Below are 26815 nucleotides of genomic sequence, written 5' to 3'. Positions count from 1 at the left end.
TCTCTACTCTTATGTATTAAAGCCACTTAAATGAAAATCAAATAAAATTCAAGCTCTGTATGTCTGCTGCCTGAAGTGTAGAAGAACATCAGATCTCTGACCTGGTAGAAGGAGCTGGATCTAGGAGTAGCTGAGCTGCTAAATCAGCTTTTGGTAATGATAAAGTTGCGTTTTTTCATGTCAGTTTTTTCAGGTGTTCTTTGTCTCAGATTCACTCAAATTGGTAATCATTTGGGAGGTAGTAATTTGCCTCTTTCAAACTCTCTGTAAAGGGAAAATACTAAAGGTTCAGATCGTCTCATTGCTGAAGAAGGTTGTCACTAGAAGCAGAAGAATAGATTACAGACAATGTTTTCTGTGTCCTCCTAAACAGTACTTTTAAAATGCAAAAATATCTTGATACTTTTTGTTAGTGTATCCTAGATACTTCAACTCTGTTTAGCATGCATTTAGGTTGTTATTTTGGGAGAATTTTTAATTATAATTGCTGTCAAATGAAACTGGATATACTAATAAATATAAAACATCACTCACCATTTCAACATAAAACCATAAACACTGACACAGACTAAGCAGATGTTCAGTTACTAATTTATTTTTAGTTGTTCAAACAAATCTGGATGATCACAGTACATATTGTGATGGGCAAAAGTGTATTAACAAATAGGAGCCAGTCTCTGTAAGATGATATTATGTGCAAATGCAGGAGAAGTTTATATCAGATTCAGTCTGTATTTCCTTGAGTGCTGCTGTAAAAGAGCACTACATGTGTTTTCCCTTGGAACATCTGTCTCACATCCAGCTCACAGTCATGGGCAGGTACAGCTGGAGTGGCTGTGATGATCTGTACAGCTGCCTGTCCTGCTCTGTCCGTGATCTTGTTACCTCAGCAGGGACAGCTGAGATGTGTGTCTCTGCTCCTGTGCTGCTGTGATTTATAGACTGACTTTGTAATGGGAATGGATGTTGATTTCCACCAAATTTAAGCCATATCAAGAGATGTGCAGTTCCTGCCAAGTTCTCTGCATAGGGTGACTAGATAGGGGACAGGGAAGCTGCCTTGGAAGCCATAGCTGAAGCTACTTTGTAGGAGGAATATGTTCTTGAAATCTCAAACTTGCTGCAGGAGGAGGCGATGGAGGGATTGCTGGGGAGCAGGCTGCAAGGTACCTTCTGTGTGCTTTCCACGTCATTTTCTGTGGAGACTGCATCAAGGCAATCCCAGCTGAAGGCCAGGATGGGAGTGCAGGTGTCTCACACAGTAACAGACATTGTCACAATCCTACCCAGAGGCGGATAAAGGACGCGTGTGAGCCTGTGCCTGCCTTTTCTATCTAGACATCTCCACATAGCAGCTTTCTTCTTGCACTGTTTTTGTGTGGCTGTTAAGCTCAATGCACTAGAAATCACCTGCCAAAACCTTTATTAAGGATGATCATGAGTTGCTGAAAAATAAAGAAATTCAAGTTTGTTTCCCATGGCAACTTTAACTCAGCATAAGTATTACAGTGGAATATTAATCTGCAATTACCTATGTTCATGCATCTTAGGCTTGGGTGTAGTTTTAATAACCTACTTCTCAATTCAGCTTCTTACAATGCTGTTTCTAGAGAAATGCTATTAAAAATGCATGTAACATAGTGACTTTAAAGTATTTTTTCCCTTTTTACTACAAGTAAGTAAATATATATATATATTTCACCCCTTTGCCAGTTATGGCTATTATGCCGTTGTTCTTACATCAGAATGCTTTAAATTCCTAGAGTGGCAGGAAACAGTTCATTTAAGAGCCCTTTAAAATGGATTTTCCTGTTTGCATTGAGTTTTTGAACAAACTTCTTTAGGCCTTGTAGCTTTAGAAGGTTACAGTGTACCTGGTGTCTCAGACCTGCCTTCACTTTGCCTTGGAGACCTCCCTCATTCTCCCAGTAAGTGGGGACAACCTTGCTGTGACCCATATCATTCTGACAGGGTGGGTTATGACTTCAGGCAACAGAATTAGCTGTATTTATTTTAAACCTGATGAGCTAGAGAACATGAATAGTAATTGAACCCAAATCTCCTGGAGAGCACAGCCATGAGACCACCAGGCAAGACATCTGATGTACAAAAAAAAAAAAAAATCAAAGCAATTTTTTATTTAAAGATATAAACTCAGCATTATTATAGCAACAAGTCTAAAATACCAAGGCATTCGGGTGGCCAATGGCTGCAGTCCTAACCTGACCTAACCTGCTCAGCTTTTGGCTGGTTATTGACAGGCTGATGAGATGACTACTTTAAAGCAATCAGTCATGTTGTCCTTTCCCTCACAGTGTGTGGAGACCCCACATCAGTTATGCATCCCGGAGTGCAATTTCCCACCTGTGCTGTTTGAACACTGTATCCTTAGCTGTGCAAACATTACACATCGTTTAGGTGACAAGTTGCAAAGTTAAGTAGACTTGTTGTTACAGCAGAAAGTAGTTGAGCGGCAGTCACCCTGAAAAGAAAAGATCCAGGCTAGCTCAGGAATGTGCAAGTCTGCTGGATTGTTAGCCTCTCCATAAAGCCACTGATGAGGGCTATGTGTGCTCCTTGAAATACTCCCATCATGTGCATTTCTGAAGTGCAGGGGGTGGGTGTCCCAGGTTTGTATATTTGCTGTGCTTGTCCTGCCATGTGCGTGGCCCTGTGTGGTTGTCGATGATCAGTGTGTGCCTGCTGCTCTTTCGCAGCTTCTGAGGTACGGGAAGTATTTCGCATTGCTCCCAGCATAATGTTTTAAAACTAGGCAGTATTCTTTCATGGCATGGTGCCCAGCTAGTGTTACTTGGGGATGGTGCTTTGCTGGCTGCTGTGGTTCCTGGGAAATAGTCTTTGCTGTGTTAAAGTGGTCTTGTCTTAGCTTTGAGCAAAACCTTCCTGATAAAGAAGCAATGCAACTCAGCTCTTTTGGTGAGAAGGACATGGAACATGCCTAAATCATGTGGGCTTTTTCCCCTTTATGCCAAGCTTGTTGTGCAACCATCCCTGTGTTGTCTTTGTTGGTCTGTGCACTTGTTAGCTGGCAAAATAACTCTTCGTAACATTATTTAGTTCCTCTCTGTCAGGCAGAAATGTGCTGTCATCAGCAGCTAGTTGTGATGTCTGTAAAACCCTGGGTATTCATTTACATGCACTAATGTGCCCTTTCTACCCATCCCAGATGTTTTAGTGTCGTTGGGAACATTGATCATTTGTCCTGCTCAATATCAGGTGAAGAGGTTGGGACTTGAAATGATTTGATAATTCTGCAACAGGGACTGCACGGGCTGTTTGTCTGCCATAGAGAGGAGTGGATGTGAAAAAGGATATAGTGTAGTTGCCATCTTGCAGTGGAAAGGTAATACTTGGAAAATGTGTGTGTGTGCTGTTTTTAACTTGGTCTGAGTGCTAAACTTCCCCCAAACTGTCAAACTTAAGTTGTTGTTGGCTGTGTCAGTAGAGATGTTCTGGGTGGTTAAATATATGTCAATAGTGCTGAAAGAAACACATTGAAGTGTGGATGTCTGATGGTCTATATTTCTCATCCCATGTGTGAAAAGAGGGAGATTCTGCCTTATTCTTGATGTCTGGGTCCTGCTGGAAGGATCAAAATAGCTTAGTGGGTTTTGGCAGGGAGAGATGATGCTGGTGGTGAGAGGTAGGAACCAGCCTGGGAGGAAATGATTACTGAAAGTTTTGTTAAGGATGGCAGGACAAGGGTTGTGAGCCTGCTGTCAAGATTTCAGGTGCAATGGCAGGCATGAAAACCTCCCAAGGACCACAGTGGTAAGTTTAGGAGAAAAGTGTCATTTGTGAGACAGGGATCCTCCTTTTGTTGGCCCTGTAAGAAGGGACTTGAGCTGATGAAGTACTTCACTTTGTATTCCATACTCTTTAGAAGAAGAAAAAGATACTATTTCAAGAGAGTGAATAAGAGAATCAGTGAGTGTGACCAGCTGTGAGTGCAGGCTGGATGGCATTGGGGTTGTGTTTAATGCAGTGATGAGAGGTGTATATAAGATGAGGTCTTTGTTACAAAAATGAGAAAGGCAGTGTTCTGGCCTGTGTCTGCTGTGGGTAGGAAGAGCAGTCGGGAATTTAAACAACAGCAAGGGAAATTCAGATTAGACATTAGGAAAAACTTTCCAATGATAAGACTAATGAAACAGGAGGATAGAGTGAGTGCCTGGGGAGTATGTGAGTCTCTCTTATTGGAGTCGCTAAAAACAGCCTAGACAAAGTCAGAAATTATTTAGGGGGTGATGATGCTGCCCTCAGGCAGGTACATGGACTAGATGTCTCTTTTAAAGCTGAAGCTCCTGGAGGCATGTGATTAGATGGGGATTTCAGCTTCTATTAAAGAAAGAGAAATGGTCCCTCACCCTCAGAGTTGTAAGGCAGCACTGGGAAATAAGAGCCACGTTTGATGTCAGTGCAGAACCCAAAATGCAACTCTAAATTTATCTTTGAGGAAATCCAGCCTTTGACATGGGGCTTCAGTGCCTGAATGTTGGGGGTAGGCAGTGTGATTCACCTGAGAGCAGGGGGAAGAAGAAACATTGGATAATCAATGGTCAGGCAGCAGAATTTTTCTGCATGTCATCTTATCCCAGTGTTTCATGATCTTCCCATATTCCTTCCAGTTCTCTTCTGTTTTGTTTTTGATGTGTATTTCCCTTCATGCTTTTCTAGGATATAGTAATACTTTTAAATGTATCAAATTGTTAGGTGTGTGCTTATGTGTATTTTAAGCTAGGTAGCGATGGAAAAAAGAAATTTGGAGGTCAGCTGCTTCCCCAAATACCTTTTGATAGGTTTAATCGGTACACAGAGTAACTGAGCCAGGACTGAGGTGCTGAGAGGCTCCACGGTATGTGTGCAGGCAGACATCCTTTGGAAAGCCAGCATAGCCCTGATTCAGCAGAAGTCCTGCTGTTCCGCACTGGAGAGGTGTTGCCTTTATGGTACTTGTTTTGGTTAGTTTAATAAAAATTTAGAAGTGGGGAAAAGACCTATGAGGTCATCTTGGTTACTGCCCCTGAGGGCCAGTGCAAGGCTGCTCACTTGGAAATGGCTTTAGTTAAAATAATAATTAAGGCAGAGGACGGAAACTGGGGAGGCAGATCTGTTAGGCTAGTGCTGTCCTTACTATGTCCCTTTTCAATTTTAATTGCCTTGGAAAAAAAAAGAAAATCACAAGGCTTTAAAAGCTCTGATTCTCTCTGCTCTTCAACGCCCCCACACCCTCTCCCCGATCTTGGAGGCATCAACTCTCATCTGTCAAAGTGTAAATCAGCAATTAAAACACAAACAGTGAAATGCCAAAGATGACCCGAAGCACAAAGCAACTGACAAACAAGTCCGGACAAATCGGCGGATAATTTATAAGCATTGCCCTAAAATCTAATTATTTGGCAATTCGAATTTGCAGCCGGCCAGGGCTGTGCAATAAATTTAACCCGCCATAAATTATTTAGGAGCAGCCCATGGTGTAAATCAAAAACACAAGTGTTTGTTTAAGAAATAAGCTCCTTGTGCATAAAATGACTTTTTTTCTTTAAAGAGGAGGGGGGAAAATCCATCCCTGAACAAAATGAGCTGGTGCTGAAGCTCTGTCCCTCCACAGACACTCCCTTGCCTCTTCTGCCCTTACCTTTTTTTGAAGGTGTAAACACTTCTTTTGGTAAGAAGTTTTATGCTTTTCCTTATCAGACAAAATCTGTTTCTCTCAACAGCCTCTGCTTGTTTTTATTGCATTTTGAACAGTCAGCTCTGATTTTTATAGGCATCTTTTATTCTTGTGTTTATTAAACTTCTTCACATGGGGGTAAGAGTGAGGGATAAATTATTCTCTGGTAGTTTTTGAACTGAAGAGGCCATATGGTCTTCCTCAAATATATAACTCTCTGTCCTGAAGCGTGCCCTGTCCACTTTGTACATAGGTGTCTGGATTAAAAGGTTTTGAGAGCTGGGAAGCGCTTGCTGGGCACTTTGTTCTTTCTCTATAATGGTAAGCAAAAAGGATAAGCAAAAAGATTCCTCTATGGGAATTAGGGTAATTTCAGGTGCTTTCTTCTCTGACCAGAAATTGTTTTGCAAGTATAGTCTTGTGCTTGTTCATTTCTTTTATTAGCAAGAAGATCAAGACAGGTAAATTGATACATCCCTGCTCCGGTGTCAAAGGGAAGGGAGTTTCCTGTAGGACAACTGGGTAAGGAAAGGCTGGGTTTATAGCAGTGCTTTCACATGCCAATAAGAATTTTTCAAATCCCTCTTAGAAGAAAGTCCCTAGCCATTCCACAGTTACCCTGCTGCTGCTCAACCCACTGGCTAGGGACAGCCAGGTTGCACAGGAGACTTCTACCTGGAACTTTTTTTTTAAACCCTTGGTTTTTCAGAAAGACAGAAGTTCTGAGGAAGCTGTCACATAGATTTGCTTGGAGTACCTTGAAATAGTAAATGTAGGAGTGTTATAAAGAGAGTGGACTTGGTAATGGATCTGTATAAGCCTCTGGCTCTCCAGGTTCCTATTGTTACTGTGTTTGGGGGCATAGCTGAGGGGAGGGACAGGGTGCCGATGTTTTTTTCTTTAAGCGTGTTAATATTGATTTTAGAAGCTCTGTGTTCCAACAATATAAATGCAAATGCCTGTAATTGAGAGCCTTGTGCAGAATTTCTCAACAGAAAACATGTTCAACTTCTCTGACAATGAAAGGAAAATAAAAAGCCGCTTATTTATTGGTGGTGGTTTGAATCCTGGATTTCCTTTCAAGTTACTTTGCAGTGCTAAATAAAATACCTAATTGCAGTGCTCACAAAATTCAAATGAGTACATTTGTTCTTCTGGTAGCTCGCGGCTATTTGCAGCCTCTGGACACCCTCAGCATTATTTTAGCACATCCATAACTCCTGGTTGTGCTATAAGGAAAAGCTGGCGCTGGGGGCAGAGGGAAGGCTTAGAAGCCCCAAATGCTGCTGGCACAAATCACTGCCAAAGTTGGAACATTTACTCGGTGTTGGAGTGGATATATGTGAGGATCTCAAGGTAACACTTACGGATGACCAGGCTCTGATGGAAGAATCTCTGCCCTGAACTCCCTCCTGCTGCTTTCCTCCACCTTTCCTTCCTAGGAAGAAGCAGTGAAGGTCCTTGAATGTTGGAGATGGAGCTGAGCATGCTGAGCTCACTGGGCTGCTGTGAAACATGAGAGAGCACCCGGCTGCCTTCCTGCATCACAGTCTCTTGGGGGGTTGTGTGTATGAGTGTCTAAGTGCTCACCGTTTCATAATAATTACTAATGAAATTCTAGATCTGTAATAACATTTCAGATATCTAAAACAAACCATATGCTTGTTAAAAAAAAAAAAAAAGAGAGAGAAAAAAAGTGGAAACAGATCTACTTTAAGCCATAAATTCTTGGTAATAGAGGCCTCTTTTCCCCCCCCTTTCTGTTTATGTTTGATAGATATTTTTGTTTCTGCAGGAATGTCAACTCTTAATTTCATGATGTATCATGGGCTTAAGAAAATTGAATTTAATAAAGGCAAAAGATGAATGGCACCTTTAAAGGTCCCAACACTTGTCTTTATTAGCAGGACAAACTGCAGGGTCTCCAAACACTGCTTCTCTCCAAATGAAAGTTTAAATGAAAAGTACAGCAGTGTCACAGGTTAAATTTCATTGCAGGACTGGCTAACGTCGTTAGTGAGGAGTGGGGCTGATTTCATGGGGCTGGTATCTGTTGCCTTAGATACCAGTGGAGCAAACATTGCCAGAGACTGGAAAAATCTCCACTATAGGAAGCGTGCAGATAAACAGCCTTTTGGGAAAGGTTCTTTACCACTTGCTTCAAAAACTGACCCAACAAGCCCAAGAGAGTGGCTGCACTTTCTCCTAAGACGCTCTAGTTGCCTCTGGGCCTCCACCCTGCTCCTGGCCATGCACTTCCCACAGACCTACAGTAATTCTGGATATTGTTAAATTTTCCACATTTTTAAAGTATGGCTTTTTATTTCCTCCGTCTGTCTTAATCCGACCCTCCTGGAAGTGCTTTTTGCCTTTGGATCTGGAAGGCGAGCGACGCCTTTGTGTATCAGATCAGCAGCAGGCTGTCTTTCAGCCTTGCTTTGCATCCAGCCATCTGATGGCCCCTGAGGATGTTTGTGGTCCCTTAGGGCACATCCCAGCATTGCAACACAGCCCTGCTATGAAATCCAGCCAGTGTGTGTCCCGCTCTGGAAAGGGAAGTGTTTCTCTTGCCTTGCCATGAGCTTGCCTGATTCCATGATCACCCTCTGGGTGGGATGCGGGCCTAAGGTTCAGAGAGATGCCCCAGACCAGTTTGAAAGATGGAAATGGTGTTATTCTGAAGTTAAGCCTGGCTCTGTTATGGCAGCCTGTCCATTGACTTCAAACTTTGCAGTCTGTTTGCCTTCTGAACAGAAGTTTGGTGCTTTCAGAGCCTGTCTGTGGTAGCCCTTTTGAGGAGAGGATCATCTGTATCCAGCATTTCTTACTCTCTTGGGTTTCCATGGGTCCTTCTGGGCGGCTGAATTTGGGCTGCACGACAACAGGCAATCTGGCTAATACTCAAGTGTTTGGCATCTGTCTTCTCCTTCCCTTAGAGCCCCTGGGTCAAGTTTGCTCTCTTTCCTGGGAAAACGTGGTGACTCCCATTGGGGTGGTATGGCAGTAGGGAAGGATGTGCCCAGCCATCTGCTCTGCCTGATCCAGCACAGCACGCACAGGGATTGGTACAGCGGAGCACGAGGAAATGCTTAAGCCATGCATCCTGTGCAGCTTCACTGCTCAATGTCTACACCTGGGCACTTCCACACTGTTAACACTTTATTTGATTTTTACATTTTTTTCTAAATTTCCATCTCAGCAGCATGCTGCTGTGTCCCTGCTGCACTGGGGAGCTGCTCTGCTCTGTCTCTGGGCTGTGCCCACCATGGAAATTGGGTGTTTCTCCTGGCTATTTAAATTATCTGTTGTTTCCATTTACCCACCCAGATTCTTGCCCTCCCGCTGCCTAGTGGGGTGGTGATGTCATCAGCTCATATGTGTAACCTCACGATAATTTCCGCCTGCAGGTCATGAGGGTTGCAACCACGGTCGAAAAAAGTGTGTTAGTTCCTCTGCAGTGGCTGCATTTTTCACATGCTAATTTTACTCACAGGAGTTGGATTTTTTTTTCATTTTTTATTATTTCTTATTTGTCTCTTCCAGATGTTTTCAGGCAGTTTTTTTTGTTGTTAAACTAATTCCGTTCATGTTTTAAAAATTTATGAAAGCACTAATAAAAATGTCAAAGTGGTAAAAATGTTAGCTTTTGCTCTGCTTTGATTAAATTTTGCAAACTGTTTTTGAATATTAAAAAGCAATATTTTTTTTATTCTCTCTCCCTCTCTGTGTTTTTCTCCAGAAGTGATTTGAGAGGCTTGTTGCATGGATATCACTCAGCAGGCTCATTTGCACTCCAGAACCTTGGTGCCATGGATCTCTATTAAATAACATAGACAAATTATTCTTTAAAGACACCAAACAAATTGTCACTTCTCCTCTTACATTAAACTAGAAGGAAGAAAGGGAGTGGAGAAGGAGGGGGGGTGAACACAAAGGATTTTATCGCTTTTATTCAGTGGGCGGCTTTTTTAATTTCATGTATATTTTTTAATAATTGAGAAATCCATCGCAACTGGATTTGTTTAAACTTTTTATTAACAGGTTCATGTAAATTTTTGATTGCTGATTATTCAAATAATTGAACATTCTTCTGATGAAGGAACGTTTTTATTTCCCTATCAGCATAAATTGGCTACAAAGAGGAAAATGAAGCAGGGCTTGCTACTGTGCTGTATCCCATAGGGATGGATTTGGAGGGAGCTTTCAGCTCCTCTTCTCAGTCTGTTGGAGGAGGGCAGTCCTCCTCAGCCTCTCCAGAGAAGGAAGTGCTTCATGCAGTAGTCCTTGTTGTCTGTGTGATGGTGTCCTCTAAAAGGATGGTGGGCTGGAAAGGTTGAGACTGGTCTTGGGGAGGGCACATCCCCTGTGATGTCCGTGCTAAACAGCTGTGAGCCCATTGCAAGTACAGCTTCATATTCCCTGGGTAAGACATGAGAGTGGTGTGAGACCACCTTCCTTAGGTTCAGTTTCGGCAGCTGCAATGCTGAGCACAGAGACCTCCTTGCAGCCTGTTCCGGCTGTGATAAGCATCAGCACCATCCTCATCTGTTTTGGGAGTGTTAGATGTGCTCTGTGCTGTGGCACCACCTTCCCACTTCTGCAGAGCTTTGTGTTGAGTTTATTTTTGTTTGGGACTATCAGGCCACCTTGCTAGATGGGGTAATTTCCAGCTTCATTTCTTGTTTGTTTTAAATGAACAGCTGTTTTTCTTTTCGCCCTATTCAGGAAATCATTGAATTCCCTATCCTGAAGCTGAATGGCAGGACGATGGAGATCGAATCCACCTTTCACATGTATGTTCAGCCTGTGGTGCATCCCCAGCTTACGCCCTTCTGTACAGAGGTAAAGTGCAAAGGTTCCCTGGTGCTCCAAGAGTCTCTCTGGGAAGCAGGTTTCCATTGCACCAGGGACTCAGGTCGCCTCTTCACGGTGCAGCTGCAAGGCAGCATGTCATGCAAGCCTTGAGTTAATGACAAAGAGAATAATTTTTTGTTATTGCAGTAGTGTGTAAAGACCTCAGTTTGGATTCATAAATAACTCTAGCTGTGATCTGCTAACTAAGGTAATTGTATTTACAGCTAACAGATGTCTCCATTGGGTGACCACCAAATGGACACACTCATGTTAGCTGATGTTCAGAATCCTGTAACCTCTTTATGAGCTCTTGTGATTTTGCTGTTCTCCTCTGTGGTGGGGAAGATCGAAGAGAGCATGGACTGAGGAAAGACAGTGCTGTGCAGATGTGTGGTTCAGAAGCACTAAATGACTCTCCTGTGGGCCTGCATGTTAGGATATGGGGAGTCCTTCAGAGTGGTAGGATAATTCATGTTTGTATTTTTAAGACTTTCTTTTTGATGTTGTAATTGTGGGCCACTTGAAATGATTGATGGAGAAGAAATGCTTGCTCTTGCTTACTCTCATTGCCGAGGACAGCTGCTCTTGAGCTGTGTCCACCTTTCCCCAGATATGGAATGAAGGTGGTAAATGTGATCCCTGAGGGTTCAGAGGAGTTGAGGAGCAGGGATTTGGTTTTGTTGTTGATTGGGGGGGGGGGTGTGTGGTTTAGGTATTTTTTAATTAAACCCAAAAAGTTAACTGTTTTTCCAAGTGTGTTTTCCCTCCTTGCCATAATCATCCGAAGAAACTAAGTTCCTTTTGCTTTGAGCTTTTTTTTTCCTGTCAGTCCATTGGTTCAATTTTGGCCAGCTCAATGACTCAAATACTGACTGTGGGAATCAGTGTATTCAAGTTCTTCATTCTGTCCCTGTCTTGTCATCCACACCATGGTGTGTTTTCCCCTACCTCTGTGGCTACAGGCTTAAGCCCATGGAGGGCTTTTCCCACCTGTACTAGCCTGATGAAAAATGACTCTTCTGTGTTAGGTGGAGTCCCCTCCAGAACCAACCAGCCCCTTCCATATTTTCACATTGTAAAAACAAATACTTATTTTTATTCTCCTATAACTCAAAACCATCTGAAGGTATTTTATTTAAACTTAAAAAAAAAAAAAGACTAAGCACAGAAAACATTATTCCCCAGAGAAGAGCTTTCAGAAAGCTATAAATGTGTGAGAACAGAGGGTTATAATGGAAATGGTTTTGCAACCTTAGTGCTAGAAGGCTGGGCAACTACTTTGGCTGTCCTTATCCCCATGAGACTTGCTGGACATATGCTTGTACAAATGTGATAAATCTCACAGCTTGCACCTGATCTTTGCTAAAGACAATGTTGTCTTCTAGAGCTGAGCCCAAAATGTCGGCCTTGCAAGTCACCTACATTCTGGAGAGAAGTTGTCTCATTAACTCGCACCAAAACTCCTTTTTCTGGAAATCTCTCCATTGCATCCTTTCCCCTGTTTCTAAAGACTGCAGCTCTGTTCTTGCACAAGAGCCTGCATGACTTGCTTGGTGCATGCTTGTGGTTCAGCTTTGTGAGCTGAACAGAGCCTGCAGCCTGCTGCAATCTGGGGACATTCAGAAGTTCTCTAGATGATGACCTTGTGACCAACAGTCAGCCCATCTAATGCTCCTGTACTGCAGTGATGGTTTCTTTGTCTTCTCTTGCTCCAGGGGGTCTGGAACAGATGTTTGTGCTTCCTGTGTGGAGCCTTGAAGCAAGTGAAGCTGAGTGTGTCTGTGTGTGTGTGATGGCTGTGCTTTTGCAGGATGGGCACAGGTGTCCCAGGTCAGCATTCTGCTGCAGACTCTGCTGTGTACCTTGGTCTGGCATCATGTCCAGAGTTGGGTGAAAATGGGCGGTACTGAGGCCAGCAGGCAAAATGATTGCAGAATTCCCCCCAGGGGATTGCAGTCCCCTGGCCTGTTGCAGGGGGCTGCCAAGAGGTCCAAGAGGTCCATGGATGGAGATTTAACTTGACTTGTTCCTGGGGCCTGTGTATGGAGCTGAGTTTGAAACCCTACCCTCAGAGCCACTGGTGAACGTTACTAAATAGTGGGGTGCTGCTAGGTAGGTGCAGAGATCATCCCTGTGCCACTGGTGTAGGTTCGCTTGAGACCCCAGGGACACAGCCAGGATGTGCTCTTGCAGAGCTGCTGCCTGAAGTGCTTCAGCACTTGTTATCGACTTTCTGCTGGTTTATGTTTTTTGAAAAATACTAATTTTGCTAAATGCCAGTAAAGGGCTTTGTCTAGGCACCTCTACTTACAAAGGTTGAGATTTATTTGCCTCTTTGTCTACAAAGAAAGACCAGGCCTGATTATCAGATGGTACACCAGAGACGAGTACTTAGGTAATCAGAAAACTGTCTTGGAGTAGAAATACGATGATTTTCCAGATAAACTCTCTAGGAAAAGCGCTGGTATTGACATTACATAGGAGCCTGTCTGCAGTGCTGCTGATTTCTCCTCTTTCCTCTGCCTTGGCTAAGCAGTAGAACTGCTTGGTGTAGACTCTGTGTGGAAGCGTTACTGGGGTTGCTTGACATTACTCCTTGGGTTTGGATTACCTCTTCCATTCCTCTTCCTTCTTGGAGACAAGCATGGGAAGGGTGCCTGGAAGGGTGGAGAGCTTGTTGCCTCCCTCAAGACATCACTTTGCTGACCTTTTGGTGTATCTGTGCTCTCCCCTGGCTGTAGGATGTTTCTCCAACTCCCCACATCAATGGCCTGGAGCTGTCTTCCAGTGCTGGCTCCCTCTGAGACCTCATCTCGTCCCCTTTCTCCTGACCTGCTTCTGTAAAACAACAGGTCGTGAACCTTGGTTATTGTGAGGGGTGAGCTGAATGCTTAGGCGGAGAAGTTGTTAAAAGCTGTTATTAGGTGTATAAAGCTCATCATGCCTTTTTGGAAGATGCAGATGATTTTTCTAGTGCCCAAGAAAGTTCTTGCCAGGAGCTTAAGGAGAGGTTCTCTCTACATGCAAGGTGCTTGTACAGATCTTTTCACAATACTTTGCTCTCTTTTTATGACTAATTTTTATTGACTTTTTTCCTGAAGGAATAGACAATAAAAGTACAAGAAGATAAAGGCATTATAGCTTATGTTCCCAAGTACCTCATGCTTCTTGGGATAACCAGTGAAATTTTACAATTGTGCATTTTTATATTTTTATACTTTTTCAAAGCTGCAAGACCAGATAATGCTGCAGAGATCCAATGCACTAGGTTGGACGTGGCAGATGGACATAACTGATAACAAAAAGTATCAGAAAGGATGACAGAGTGGAAATCTGGTTCAGTTTGAGCAGTCTGACCTGTATTGAAATGTACCTATGGAACAGATACATTCCTTTGTATTCATGTGTGTGATTTCTGCAACGTGAATCTTGTGTGTGTATGCTTGGTGATGTGTCCTTGTACAGACAGGCTGGTACTTTGCTTGGCCTGGCAGAGAAGGACAGAAGGAGTTTTGGGCAAGAATAAGCAGTGACTCTTGGTGGCACCTCTGCATCTGCCTTCATATCCCTCCCTCCTCCTGATGGGAAATGTCTGGATGAGGACATTATACCCTCTCCTCCCATGGCATCAAGGGTGCAGCGCTCCACAGATACAGTCCTGCAGGTGCCTGGAACAGCAGAAACCATTTCCATCAGTACTGGCTGAGATAGTGAAAGGTCGCCTGTCATACTTAGCACAGAAAAGACTTGGACCTCTTGGAACAGGTTCAGAGGAGGGCCATGAAGATGAGCAGAGGGATGAAACACCTCTCCTGTGAGGAAAGGCTGAGAGCTTTGGAGCTGTTCAGCTTGGAGAAGAGAAGATTCCCAAGAGACCTTATTGTGACCTTTTAGTACTTAAGAGAGCCTATAAGATAGACTTTTCAGCTCGGCCCCATTGTGACAGGACAAGGAATAATGACTTTAAACTAGTCAACTAAGTGTACAAAAGAAGATTTTTACCCTTTGAGGGTAATCTCCACCCACTAAGGGTGGAGAAACAGTGGCACAGGTTGCCAGAGAGGTAACACTCAAGGTCAGGTTGGATGGGGCTGTGAGCAACCTGATCTAGTTGAAGATGTCACTACTCATTTGCGAGGGAGGTTGGACTGGATGAACTTTAAAAGTCCCTTCCAAAACAAACTATTCTATAATTTTGTATTCCTTTCTGAACACACCTTTCAGTCACTTCCAAAAATTTGGGTTGAACTGCTGCCTGAAAGGCAGAACCAGCACTTTGCAATAGGTGAGCTGTCCACCTGTGCCAGAAGAATACATGGAAAGAAAGATGGCAAGAAAATCAAAAACCATGCCAGTAAGCTTTAAAAACTGCTCTAAAGAGCCATGTATTAGTTCCTCAAATCTATTTGCTTCTCAGAGTATGGAAGTCTGTAGGTAGCAGTTGTTAACCCAATTAAAATAGAGATTAACATTAAAAACAGTTTCTGAAATATAAGAGAGTGTCTGTGTCCCTCCACTTTCCTAAAATTCCACTTCATAATGGCTTGATGAACTTGAGAAACACACCTAGAGGAGCTCTACATTCTTAAAATTAAAATACTTTCCCTAAAAGGTATGTATTGCCATTTCATGGGAGTCACTATGAGAAAATAATCTTTCCACTTCCAGTTTATTCAGTGAGTCAGGTATTTGGTATTCATTAAATGTAATTACAGTTTAATTGGAGTTTAATAAAATTTCTTTTTCTATCCTCCAAGTTCAGTGCTGTAAGCCAAGCAGCCAAAGAAACTGAGAGATAGAAACCATTTAGCTTCCTTTAGTTGCCACATACTTAATAAAGCAGAGCCCTTTGGTTTGTGAGAGGACTTAGGTTGTATGAGTAGGTTGAGCTGGTTTGTGGAAGAGTTCCTCCTGGGTGATGGTGAGGCCATCAGTATCTCTCAACTGGATGCTATGGCTTCCAGAGGCGTGGATGCTTCTAGGTTGTGCTTGACCTTTATTTTATGAAAACGTGTGAGATGTGTAGCTTCAGGAAAGTGCCATATGAAGTGAAATCCCATAGTGTGCACTTGTGTTAATAATGATTTTTTTAATTACTTGGGTGCATTGATGGCAAGCTACTGAACTCCGATATTCAATATGTTAAAGGACAGTTTTGTCAGTTGGAAGGCAGACAGAAAAATTATCTGTTTTCCATGTGCCTCAAGCTCTCCTGGGCAGACACAGGCAGAGGCCCATGAGACTGCATCTGTTAATGCATGCATGTGTTTAGCTTTGAACAGCCGAGCAGTCTAGGAGCAGTCAGAGAAGTATCTGTTGGCAGAATCTCTTCCAAGGAACCTACTGGAAAACAGACTAGACAGGGCTCTGGAAGAAAGTGCTTTTCTTCAGATTTCATTCCGTTATTTTAAATACAATTTTGAACTGCTGAGGAATGCTGTGATGGACTATGGGAATGTGCACATGCTGTCTGCCCAGCTCAGGGGAGGATGACTGGGTCCACTCCAGGTCTCACTTACCAATACTTCTCTGTTTGGTTCATCTAACACTGAAATTTTGGTGTCACTGTGATAGCAGAGGAATGTTCAGAGACCTTGGTAGTTGCCACTGCCTGTGTACATCAAGGCAGCACCAAAACTGCTGAAAGGCATGTTGAAAAAGGGCATCATGCTGGTGCATGACACTGCTCCCCAAGTGGACCCTTCCATGCTGAGAATTTGCAGTTTTGTGGTGTGGGTAGGAGCCCCACTACATTTCTTGGGAATGTACATTGTTTGGGATGAAGCTGTGCCCTTGCCTGTGGCTGGGGAGCTACCAGGGTCACTTTGCTGTGGCTGGTTCCTCATCAACACCCATATGGGTCACAGGAGCATGTTTTGGTTGCAGAAGGATGGACAGGAGAGTAGACCTCTCTAATGATCTTTTGAGTGCTGTCCTGGTGACTGCTTTCCATTTGTCTCTGTTTCAGCTGACTGGGATTATTCAAGGCATGGTGGATGGGCAGCCGAGCCTCCAGCAAGTGCTTGAGGTAAGCAGAGTAACCTTTAGTTCTCAAACTCTGACCTCTGGTCTTGTAGTCCCCTCTTCATCTCTTTCCCTGCACCCTCCCCTTGCTGAGAATCGAACCGCGTAATTTGACTATGATTACAGCTTCATTAGAATAACATTTGCTGTCACACTGGTGACACACTGCTGAGATTATTGAACCATTGATCTGTCATCTCCAGCTGTTCATGTCAAGGGTGCTGACAAGATATCCAAACTCCTGCCAGTAGATAGGAGAAGAGGCGATTCTTTCTTGAGCCAGTTTTAAAGCATCAAGACATTGCTCAAGACCACTGCTTCTGGAGATTTTGCTTTCATTTCTTTTCCCCTCCCTCAGCATTTATTAAATTATTTTTTCTACCCATTTAAATGCTAAATAATACATGTAGTATAGAAAGAAAATGCCTCTGAAATCTAATATAAAGGATGTGTGAATGCAGTACAGCCCTAATAATACCTTCTGCTTAATGTGGAATTCCTAGAGCATTTAAGGCTTAATTAGCTTGGAAGTATTTCTCCATCAATAGCTTTCATTGGTAGTCAGACAGTGAAGGAAACCTCCTCAAGCAGAGCCTACTTGGGCTGCAGGTTGGTGTTTGATGCGTCATCTCTGTCAGGATTTCCACGGCTGTGTTGCCTAATTGTTCCTAATCAGAAAAATTGCAACAATTGTTTATCTGAGGAAATCAAATTAAAGGTGTTAAAATCCTCCATGGAGACAGCACTTGATGGGCACTCACATCAGGGAGTTTAGAAAGGTTACCACTGCTGTCCCCAGCTCCAGGCAGGCTTGTGTGAGGCTGGCTGGGCGATCCTGTCAGCCAGAGGGAGTGTGGCTGAGATGCTGGATGCTGCTTTTCTGGGGAGTTTTACTCAGAGGGAAGTTCTACAGTCAGTCACAGGAAGAAGCATCAAACCCTGGCAGGAAAGGCTGTGTCAGTGACATGAGGCTGAAGATGGTTCTCTGCAGAGGTGATGTCTCACGTCCATGCAAATCCCCAGCTATCCAGACTGCTTGCTTTCCATAAACATATGGATGCATGTACCTCTTCTCCCCAGGAGGGAGAGCCCTCTTTTCCTGGGTGTATGTAGATCACCACTGGAGTATTCCAGAAAATTACTCATTCTGTTTCTATGGAAGCTTCTTAGAGTGTGGAAACACTTATATAGATTTTTTTTTTATTATTATTTGGACAGAAAAGGTGTTCATACAGCAGCATGTTCTAGGTTAAAATGAGATTCAGGTCAGGCAGCTTCTGAGGCATGCTGATTTACTCAGGAGTGAAAGGTGTCAAGCAAGGGAAAAGAGGAGGGATTTCTGGGAAAATGCTGCTAGTGAGATTGCATAATAACAGTTGATTGCCTGCCACTGCAAGATTTTGGGCATGTTGTTTGCTAGTTTTAGCTGGAATAAGTGTCTATGCAGGGCTTCTAGTCTAGGTTAGTTCCTTAATCCCTGAGGTGGATTGCATACTCCAGGTTAACATGGCCCAGGACCCAGAACATCTGTGGGAAGTTGATCAGGAATAGTGGATCCACTTTAAATCCAGACTACTCTGAGCAAGCACTTCTTCAGAACTGTAAGAAGGAAAGAGGGATCCAGCCTGGAGAGGAAGGGGACACCTGGCTTTGCTTGTTACTGCCACAGAGCGCCTGTGTGTACCCAGCCCTTCCATTTTTTTCCCCTTCCCATATCCCCCTGGTGCTGTATGAATTAGTGTGTGTGAGAAATGCTGTAGGGAAAGGATGCCATCTCAATATACCTGTCTTTTCTCCTCGCTGGAGGGGACAAAAGTTATGTTTCCTACCAGCCTCTTTGGTACAGGGAGAGGAGAAATGCCAGAAAGCAGCACAATTGTATAGTCCCGCTAATGCTGCACAACTTTCATCCCTCCACAAGCAGAGCTGCTGCGGTGTCTGATAAGATCATCTCTCCTCTGGTTGCCTGATGTTTCCTATCAGAAATCTTCAAAGGTCCAAACGTACTGTTGTTGAGATGGCAAGCAAAGAGAGAAGAGAGAGAGGGAGAGGTTGGATAAGATCACAATTTTCTTCTCTCTTGATTGCAAGCAGCTTATCTGAGTTTAACTCTTGTGGCTCGGCCTGTCTCTGCAAAACTCATCCCCTTTTCTTGCCTTCCTTTCAGAGGGTTGACGAGTGGATGGCAAAGGAAGGCCTCTTAGATCCCAGCGTCAAGTCGATTTTTGTGACCTGTGGAGACTGGGATTTGAAAGTGATGTGAGTATGGGAGGGGAGGGAGATTTTCCTGGGCTTTATTGCTCCATGCTTGCTTGTAGTGCATATGTCTTTGTCCTTGCAAGCCTGCAACTGTCCCTAGTCATTGTTTCTTAGGGAAATTGTTGTTTGCCATGCATAATTGGGAGAGGAGAGATGTTTCAGAAGACAGGTGGGTGCTGGGCATGGTGCAGGATCACTGCCTAGGATATTCTGTATAGTGAGTGAAGCCTTCCAGAACCCCAAGAAAAGTATAAACTGGAGCTTTGTGACGTTTTGCCTTTTACCCAATATACTTTCCAAAGAGCTGGATATTTCTGAGTGCATACGTGGATGATCAAGTGATGATCCGTACCTGGCTTCCTGCATTTAAGAGTTTTTCTGTCATCTTGGCAAGGTAATTCAATGTGAATCACAGAGTAGTCTTTGGAACAGAATACAAGCAGAATACAAGCCAGGTCTGGCATGCTCCAGTGGTGTTCTTATCATTAAGGCTGTCATCATCATCTGGGTGAATATCTGGCAAGTACCAGGTGGGGTCCTGCTCTGGGATCTGCAAATGTTAGTGTATGTGCATGTTTTGTTAGAAAAATAGCTAGGCCACAACACAGAAATGTTATTGTAAGAATGGAGCTAAATGTCCAAAAATTAAATTAGTTCAACATCCAAAATGTTTGCAGATCAGTGTCCTATAGAGCTGAATTCCCTTGGATTTGTATAATCTTGCTTCAGCTTTTCATTTCTCTGTGGTGCTGGATAAAGACTCCTGTTGTTATCACACCAGTAAAGCATGGGCTTGACACATCCCATCCTAAACTGACAGCCACAACTCGTTAGTAGTGTTACTTGGTTTTCACTGTGACATTGGTTTCCCCAAGCTGAAAGCCTAAATAAACTACACATAGTCTAGGAGCAATCAGCACCAGTTCTTCCCTGACAAGAAGTCTTTGCAGAGTGGCATCTCCTTGCCTTTTCTTTGTGTAATTAGTGAAACATGAAATATGGGGTCCAGAGCTCAGCACAAGCACTAGTGGTGATGAGAAATTGGCTCCAGACAGAGACAGAGGGGTGGTATTTGAATTTTTGAGTTAGGATCTCAGTCTTTGCTCAGGCAGTGTCCAAGGCTCATATATATTGCAAATTCCTGTGTTAGTTGCTTAAATTAGGAGTGAGTTATTTTTCATTATATATCATGTTTAAGCTTCTGTTAGAGACCAGCACAGTTGCTGTGCTAAACTTCTGTTTCTCATGTATTCTATTTTCTCTGTTCTTTACTCCTGTATTGCTGTTGTGAGAATCCAATTTACCACTTTGTTGAGCGTTGTGAGAAACAGTTATCTTTGCTCCAAGCCCATCTTTCCATCGCTTTCACAGTGGGCTGACAAGATTCCCAGGTAATGACATCCTAACTTGGTGTTCATATGGAAAGAGCAACCTGGATATGTTGGGTGGCTTTTTTTTTTTTCCTTCAGAGCTCTACAGTGGGCAAATAGAGGTAAAGATGAGCCCCATTTGTGGTGAGCCAGAGGGGTTGTGAGGTGAGCTGGCTCAGAGGGACATGCTGTTCTGAAGTGGAGATGCACTATTCACCGTTTGCAGTGGTCTCTCGCATGGATTGTCCCTCACTAGTCAGCTGGAAAAGAAGACTCCACTCGTGGCCATGAGGTCGTTGAGAGTGGTTCATTTCTCCCTCTTCCTTTTAATTTTTTTTTTTAAACCATTAACTTCAGAATTTAATCCTGAAGCATCTTCAGGGCAAAGCAGAAAATACATTCTGTGTTTCCAAGCACATGGATTGCAGGAGTCTGGCTGCAGCCGCCTGGTGAGTAGCACATCACGCTGCTCCATCGCCGATTGGGTGCTGCAGCGTGTAGCGTCACATCTGATTAGCAACATGCCAGTGGATGAGGCTCGAGTGAGGACTCCCTGCCAGCTCTGACTTGTCTCATTTCCCATTACTTTTATCCATCACCACAAATGCCGAGTCTCCCTCCTGAACTAATTAAGTTTGCGTGTGTTTAGACACATTGCCAAATAGGGTTTAGCAAAGCAGAACTGAGCATCTCTTTTTAAAGAAAGCAGAGAGCTGAAACAAGGCTGCTCAGACAGGGAGACAGAGCCTCAGAGACGTGGAACATCCATGAGGTATTCCAGGGATTCACTCCATGCTTCTCTACAAGACCTGTGGTGTAGCTAATGCCCTTTGCTACCACGTTGAGACCACATGCTGGTACAAAAGGCACTAGGAAGGGAGGTGGTGCTGTTTGTCCACATTTGGAGGAGTGTTGTTGGAACATTGCATGGTAGAAACCTGGCTGGGTTCCAGAGGAATTGAGGACACTGAGGTGAGTGCAGCGTTTCCTGGCTTAAGGAGCCACCACTTGTGACAAGTTTACTCCTAACTCTGCTCTTCCCTTTCTCAGCTTCCTTCGTAATGACAGCTGCTTGCATAGCTGCAGTCCTCTTACCCAGATCTTGAGTGGTTTGGAGTTCTTGTCCTCCATTGTCCTTAGTTTGGCTGGTAAACCATACACCTTTGTTCCTGACTTCTCCAGCAGTGACCTGGGCATTTAGTTTGGCTTCTGTGTACATGTGCTGTTCTAGACCTGAGATATGGTGTCTTCTGAACTGGTCTGTCTACTGTGAGGGCATCTAGTAGGTACCACTGGTAGGTGCCAGGGAGGCACAGTGGAATGAGCAAGCTGGATGTGAGGAAGTGGCTGTAACAAGGAGGAGGAATCTTCAAGCCTGTCAGTGTTGGATATAGGGATAAGGCAGGGAAATAGCCCTGCCTAAGCTGGGAGTTGCAGTGTGTGTAGCACTCCTAGCTCAAAAAAAAACACCAGAGAAATGGCGATAGTCAGGGCTCTTTCCTGATGGTGTCTGGCACTGCTGAGTCTGCAGGATTCAAGATGTAAACTCAGCTGCTAAAGGATCAGTAAAGCTTCTGCTTGGCTCAGGGATCTTCAGGAAATGAGGCACTGTGTGGCTACAGACTTGATTGCTCTGGAACACTGGAGCTTTCTTGGAAGACCACAGAGGTGTTTGTCTGTCTTCCCTCAGACAACAGGGAGCACTAGTCACAAGGAGCTGGGTGCCCAGAACAGGAAGTTCTGCTACCAAAGGCTTTGTCATGGGTGTGGTGCACCATCAGAAGGTGCACCTGTTGGAGGGATTTGGTTGCTGACGGAGAGAGTCCATTGTGTGAGAGGGCTCCTAAATGGAGCACTGATCCTTTGCTGGCTGTGCTTCGATCAACCTGCTTTCAGTTCTTGGTGTGTGTGAATCAGGCTGGAGTTGGGGAGACAGCAGCTCTCCTGCCAGCCCTCCCCTTCCCTCTTGTTAAGATGCAATTTCTTTAATGAGGAAAACCTCTTGAGTAGGAACATCACCTTTCTTGAAGGCTTGTCCTGACAAGGCAGTTCAAGCCGACAGAGTCGCATATCAACTTCAGCAAATATCAGTCACTCATTACAGAGACTCTTCTCCCCCCCACCCCCCAGCAACACCCCTCATTCCCAGACAAGGGAATGAATCACACTTCTGCTCTTGAATACATCATGACAAGTCATGGTTCTAATGAGAGAGGGCCATTCATTCTGGGTGGAAAGTTCCCTGTGTCGACTCAGAAATGTTATTAATTAAAGAGAGCTACCTGAAGCAAAAGATGAAAGGAGCACCAGACCTGCCAAGCTAAAATATGAGTGGGGATACAGCCTCGTTAGACACACGGTCCTCAGGCCTCTGCATGCTCAGTGGGAGGATTCCTTTAGCCTGTTGCAAGGAGCTATAGTCCAAGTTTAACAGCTCCAGGGATGGATTTAGATACCTGATGGCGTCTGCTGTAGTGCTTGGACCTTATTCTGAACCTAGCTTGGAACTGACACTAGTCATTAAGCAAATAGCATTGATGTGGCATTGGGTGGTGAGGGTAACGTGCCTCTGAAGGGGCTGAGGGAGCTGCTGACTGCAGGAGATGGGTTTAGTGGAAAAGAGGGTACTTAGTATCTGCCAGAGTTGAGCCCTTGTAATATAAGCTCTTTAATGTAGTTTATCTCTGCTGAAATGTCAAATTGCTTTCCCCTGTGTGTGGAACCAGTTTGTGGGCTCTTAAACACAATGTGAATTCATCTTGGCAACGAAAGAGGCATTTTTACCATGTGTTCATAGATACAGAGTTGAAACACAGTGAGGTTAAGTGAAATGCCTGTGGCTGTGCAGGCAGGCAGAGGCAGAGCAGAAATCTTATGTCCCAAATCTCAAATGTCCCAAATCTGCACCGTAGTGTCAGAAGCATCAGTTAATCTTTCTCCTTCCAGATCTGGATTATTCTGTAAATGCAGTGAGCATAGCCATAAGTACATGTAGGCTTTGGTCTATATAACTCTGACATGAAGGTGCTTTAACTGCACTTACTGTGGCTGATCAGAGCATGCTAATTTATGTCTTCACAGGAAACTACTGTTCAGAAGTTTTTTATTTTCTTAAATAAGTGTTAAAAGGCAAGTACTCTCTAATATAGTGATAAAACATAGTGAAGTGTCTTGAAATGTTTATAGCCCTTGGTGCTCTTCCTAGGTTGGATATTAGTAAATTCTGAGCAGTAAATTATACCATTGCTTAATTTTGTCTTACTGTTTTAATTCTCTCTTGCAAGTTACACAGACTGGGAGGATGCTTGTCTTCTCTGACCAGCTCCAAATGTGTCAATGGGTTGCTCTTTCCAGGCTTCTGTCCTGACGTTTTTGAGATCAGAATTAGGTCATGAATGGAAAAGAATTGTTGATGTTAGTGTCCTCTGTATATGCTCTTCTTTATCACAGGACCAGGAGGGGACCGGTAGCCTCTATCTCAGAGAGAAATTGCAGATGGCCACTGACTGGAGTGAGTGGGAATGCTTGGGTAGTCATGAGGAGAGGCAGGAGAAGGTGTGGGGTGGACTGGCTGTGTGGCAGCAGGGCAAGAGGTATGTTCAGAGTTGAGAGTAACAAAAAAGATCTGGTAACTGAAAGATAATGTAGTCATCTGCATTTAAAGCTAATAAAACAATTACCTTCCAACTAAGATCTTTAGATTAGCTTGGTGGTGTTTTTTTAGTGGGGATCATTTTGCTGAACAAGCCTATGCTGTATCTCTCCACATTGGCTGAATAAAGAGTGTGGTGTGAACTACAGTGAAGGGATGGGACTGAATATCCAGGGTCAGGAACCTTTTGAGTCAGCTTTGCTGATGGAGTTGTTCATGTAATTACATCCTAAAGTGCTTTGCCAGAGCTAAGCAAGGGAGCCTTGTGAGCACTTACAGGGAATAGCACTGACCCCATTCACTCCTGCGACCCTGCAGTCCAGCTTTTTGTTTTTAAAGAAAATGATATCACTTATGCAAAAAAAAAAAACCCTTGGATTTTAAGATTCCCCCTCTGTACACTCTTATTTAAAATGAATATACCAGACTTGACTTTTGTTATCCTTATGTGCCAGTTACCCTGGCTGACTCCTGTTCTTGTCTTTATTTGAAATTATTGGTTGCTTGGGCTTCTGCAAGTTACATTGTCCTAAATGTCTGGGAATGTCTTTGGGTTGAGATTTGGACATTAAATCTTTGCATAGGGATCATCATGCAATGGACTGTCCCCTTCGGGTCTGTTCCTTATCTGGCACATCATAGCAAAGACATTTATCAGAGTCAGGGCTGTAGTGGCTACAGATTTACTGAGCTGTGGTGCCCAGTGTACTCTGGGCAGCAGGACTCTTCTACCTGGGAATTAAGACCAAAGAAGTTGGAAGCAGCATGAAAGATGGTGGAGAAACTTACAAATAAATTTGCAGTGTAGGGGAGAATGAGACAGGCATTGCATCATGTACTTTATTTCCAGCACTGAACCTTTGTGATGGAGTAATAAGTGGGTAGATTTTCTACCCCTGGGTAACATAACTCAAGCTGTTTGAAAACAGTCACACTGAACTGGATGTAAATCAATGGTCTCAATGTCACCTACTCATCGAGTAGGGAACAATAATTCCCTCTGCATCAGGAATCACTAAGATGAGTTCTGTGTCCAGGGTTTTAGTGAATTCAGGCAAAATGGTTTCAAAACCAATGGATCTATAATGGGTACTTGGTCAATGGGTACCTAGCCTCTGTCTGTATGAGAGCCCTCTAATAGCAGTTCAGGATTGTGGCGATTCTGTGCCTTGGGGAGTTGATAAGCTGGTTGGCTTGGGACTGCAGAGGGCAATCACTGGAGGGCTGTTTACCATCTGAATTTTGTTGTTGGTGGCATGTGTGAAAAACAGGATTAGCTCCACAAAGTGTTAATTTCCTCTTAAAATAGTTTAATTTTTCTAGTGTTAGACAGCCATAGTGCTTCCTGCTGGGTCTGAAATGTCAGCTTCCTTTGGATCCCAGCTCTTCTTTCTTTGCAGCTGAAGCAAAGCGGTTGTGTGTTGGCTCCAGTGCTGCCCTCTCAGTGGCTTGGCTGGGAGGGATGTGCTTATGGCTTCTTTGCCTAGAGAGCTCTGCTTGAAGAATAATGCCAGCCTGGGAGCAGCATCCTTCCTCTTTCACTTGCTCTGCTGTGTGAGTCTATAGCTTTCTTGAACATGTTTTATTTTGTTGGGATATTTGTTTCCTGTTGGGAGCCATTTTCCTGGATGGGTTCAGTCCCTTTCCTCATGAAGCTCCTGGCTGGCAAAGACCTACTGGGCCATCTTGAGGTCATCCCTGGTATTTTCCCTCCAGCATATTCTCATGTGCCTTGTCCAGTGACACTCTGTATCCTCAGGAGTGGATGATGGGGTGTGTGCAGGACTTAGGAGGACAGTAGAGCTTCAGACTAACTTTTTGAGCTGAATCCATTTCATGTGGGAATCACCTTTTTCTGTGTTTGGCCCAGGTGCTGCCGTTGGCAGCCTGGCACCCCAAAGGCAGTGTTACGTGCTCAGACATTGATGTGGACCAGGTGTTAGTAATGATGTGAGGCATATGGAGGTGGTAGTAGAAGAAAGCACAATAGGGAAGTCTGTGGGAAGAAGACAGAGGAAGCAGGGTGATGTCCTGTCAGGGTTGTGTCCCGGAAGCTCATACTGCCCAGGACTTCATCCTGCCAAGGTTCTACCAAGCTTTGCTTCTCTTGGAGCAAGAATTTCTCCTTCTCTCTGTCTGGCACCTACACCCTGGGACACCCTTTGTTTTTCCTCTGTAGGTGCGTCTTCGTCAGCTCTAATTTCCTTGCTTCCTTTTTTCCATGTGAATGTTGAACCAGGTCTCGGTGTTGACTGTCGGCCAGCATGCCCAAGGTGCCTGGGCACCGCCTGAGTTCAGTTCCTCATCCCTGCCTGGAGTCACGTCTCTCCCTGCAAACCGGGTGGATGGTGTAGGCTGGTGGGAGCTTGCCAAGACCTCTCCTCCAGCTCACAGTGCTCCCAGCTCTGAAGAGAACTTTTACATTTTATGGACCATTTAGCTTTCCAGTGGTGATCCTAATTCTTCGCAGGATGTATATGCCATTTCTTGGTTATTAAAAGGACCCCTGAAAAGGAGCTGCCCTCTGAGTCAGAGCTCTTCCATGCAGTTAATTGCAGGAAGGTTTTCCTTAGACTGTGAGGCTTAATATTTCCAAACTCTCCCTATGCTAAGAGGGTGAATTAGTACCCAGGTTTCCCCATGGCTGCAGAGACTGACCCTTGTGCACCATCAGTAAGCAGGCACAGGAAGAACACTTACGCTGGGAGTAGTTCAGACTTGGAATTGCTGTGGAGGAAGTTCACTTGATTTCTGCACAAAGCTCACGAGTGCTTTAAAGGTTGTCTGGCTGGGTGTCTCAGTCTTCCATCTCTATATCCTTATTTCGTGTGACACTTCAGGTGCCAAAGTAGCCTCCATTCACTGGGAGCCCAAGCAAGCACCATGTTTACTGGGAAAGGAGTGATTACCTTGGACTGACTGACAGGTCAGGCAAAGGATGGATGGATGGATGGATGGATG

At 44.0% G+C, this 26815-nt stretch overlaps 2 protein-coding genes across 7 annotated transcripts in view; both read left to right on the top strand.

Moving 5' to 3' along the window:
• KIF2C (kinesin family member 2C) overlaps window positions 1–26815 on the top strand; it is a 425302-nt gene that overhangs the window by 288874 nt on the left and 109613 nt on the right. The window lies entirely within an intron of this gene.
• Window positions 1–26815, top strand: part of ERI3 (ERI1 exoribonuclease family member 3) — a 135124-nt gene that overhangs the window by 13201 nt on the left and 95108 nt on the right. For all 6 annotated transcript variants that reach the window (XM_068199144.1, XM_068199141.1, XM_068199143.1 and 3 more), the window contains 3 exons: window positions 10421–10537; window positions 16518–16577; window positions 18741–18832. In XM_068199144.1, the coding sequence (XP_068055245.1) occupies window positions 10421–10537; window positions 16518–16577; window positions 18741–18832 (269 nt within the window). The remainder of the gene's footprint in view (window positions 1–10420; window positions 10538–16517; window positions 16578–18740; window positions 18833–26815) is intronic.

This window comes from Anomalospiza imberbis, chromosome 9 (assembly GCF_031753505.1).
Source record: "Anomalospiza imberbis isolate Cuckoo-Finch-1a 21T00152 chromosome 9, ASM3175350v1, whole genome shotgun sequence".
Classification (NCBI taxonomy): domain Eukaryota; kingdom Metazoa; phylum Chordata; class Aves; order Passeriformes; family Viduidae; genus Anomalospiza; species Anomalospiza imberbis.
This window is presented reverse-complemented; position numbering and strand designations above follow the sequence as displayed.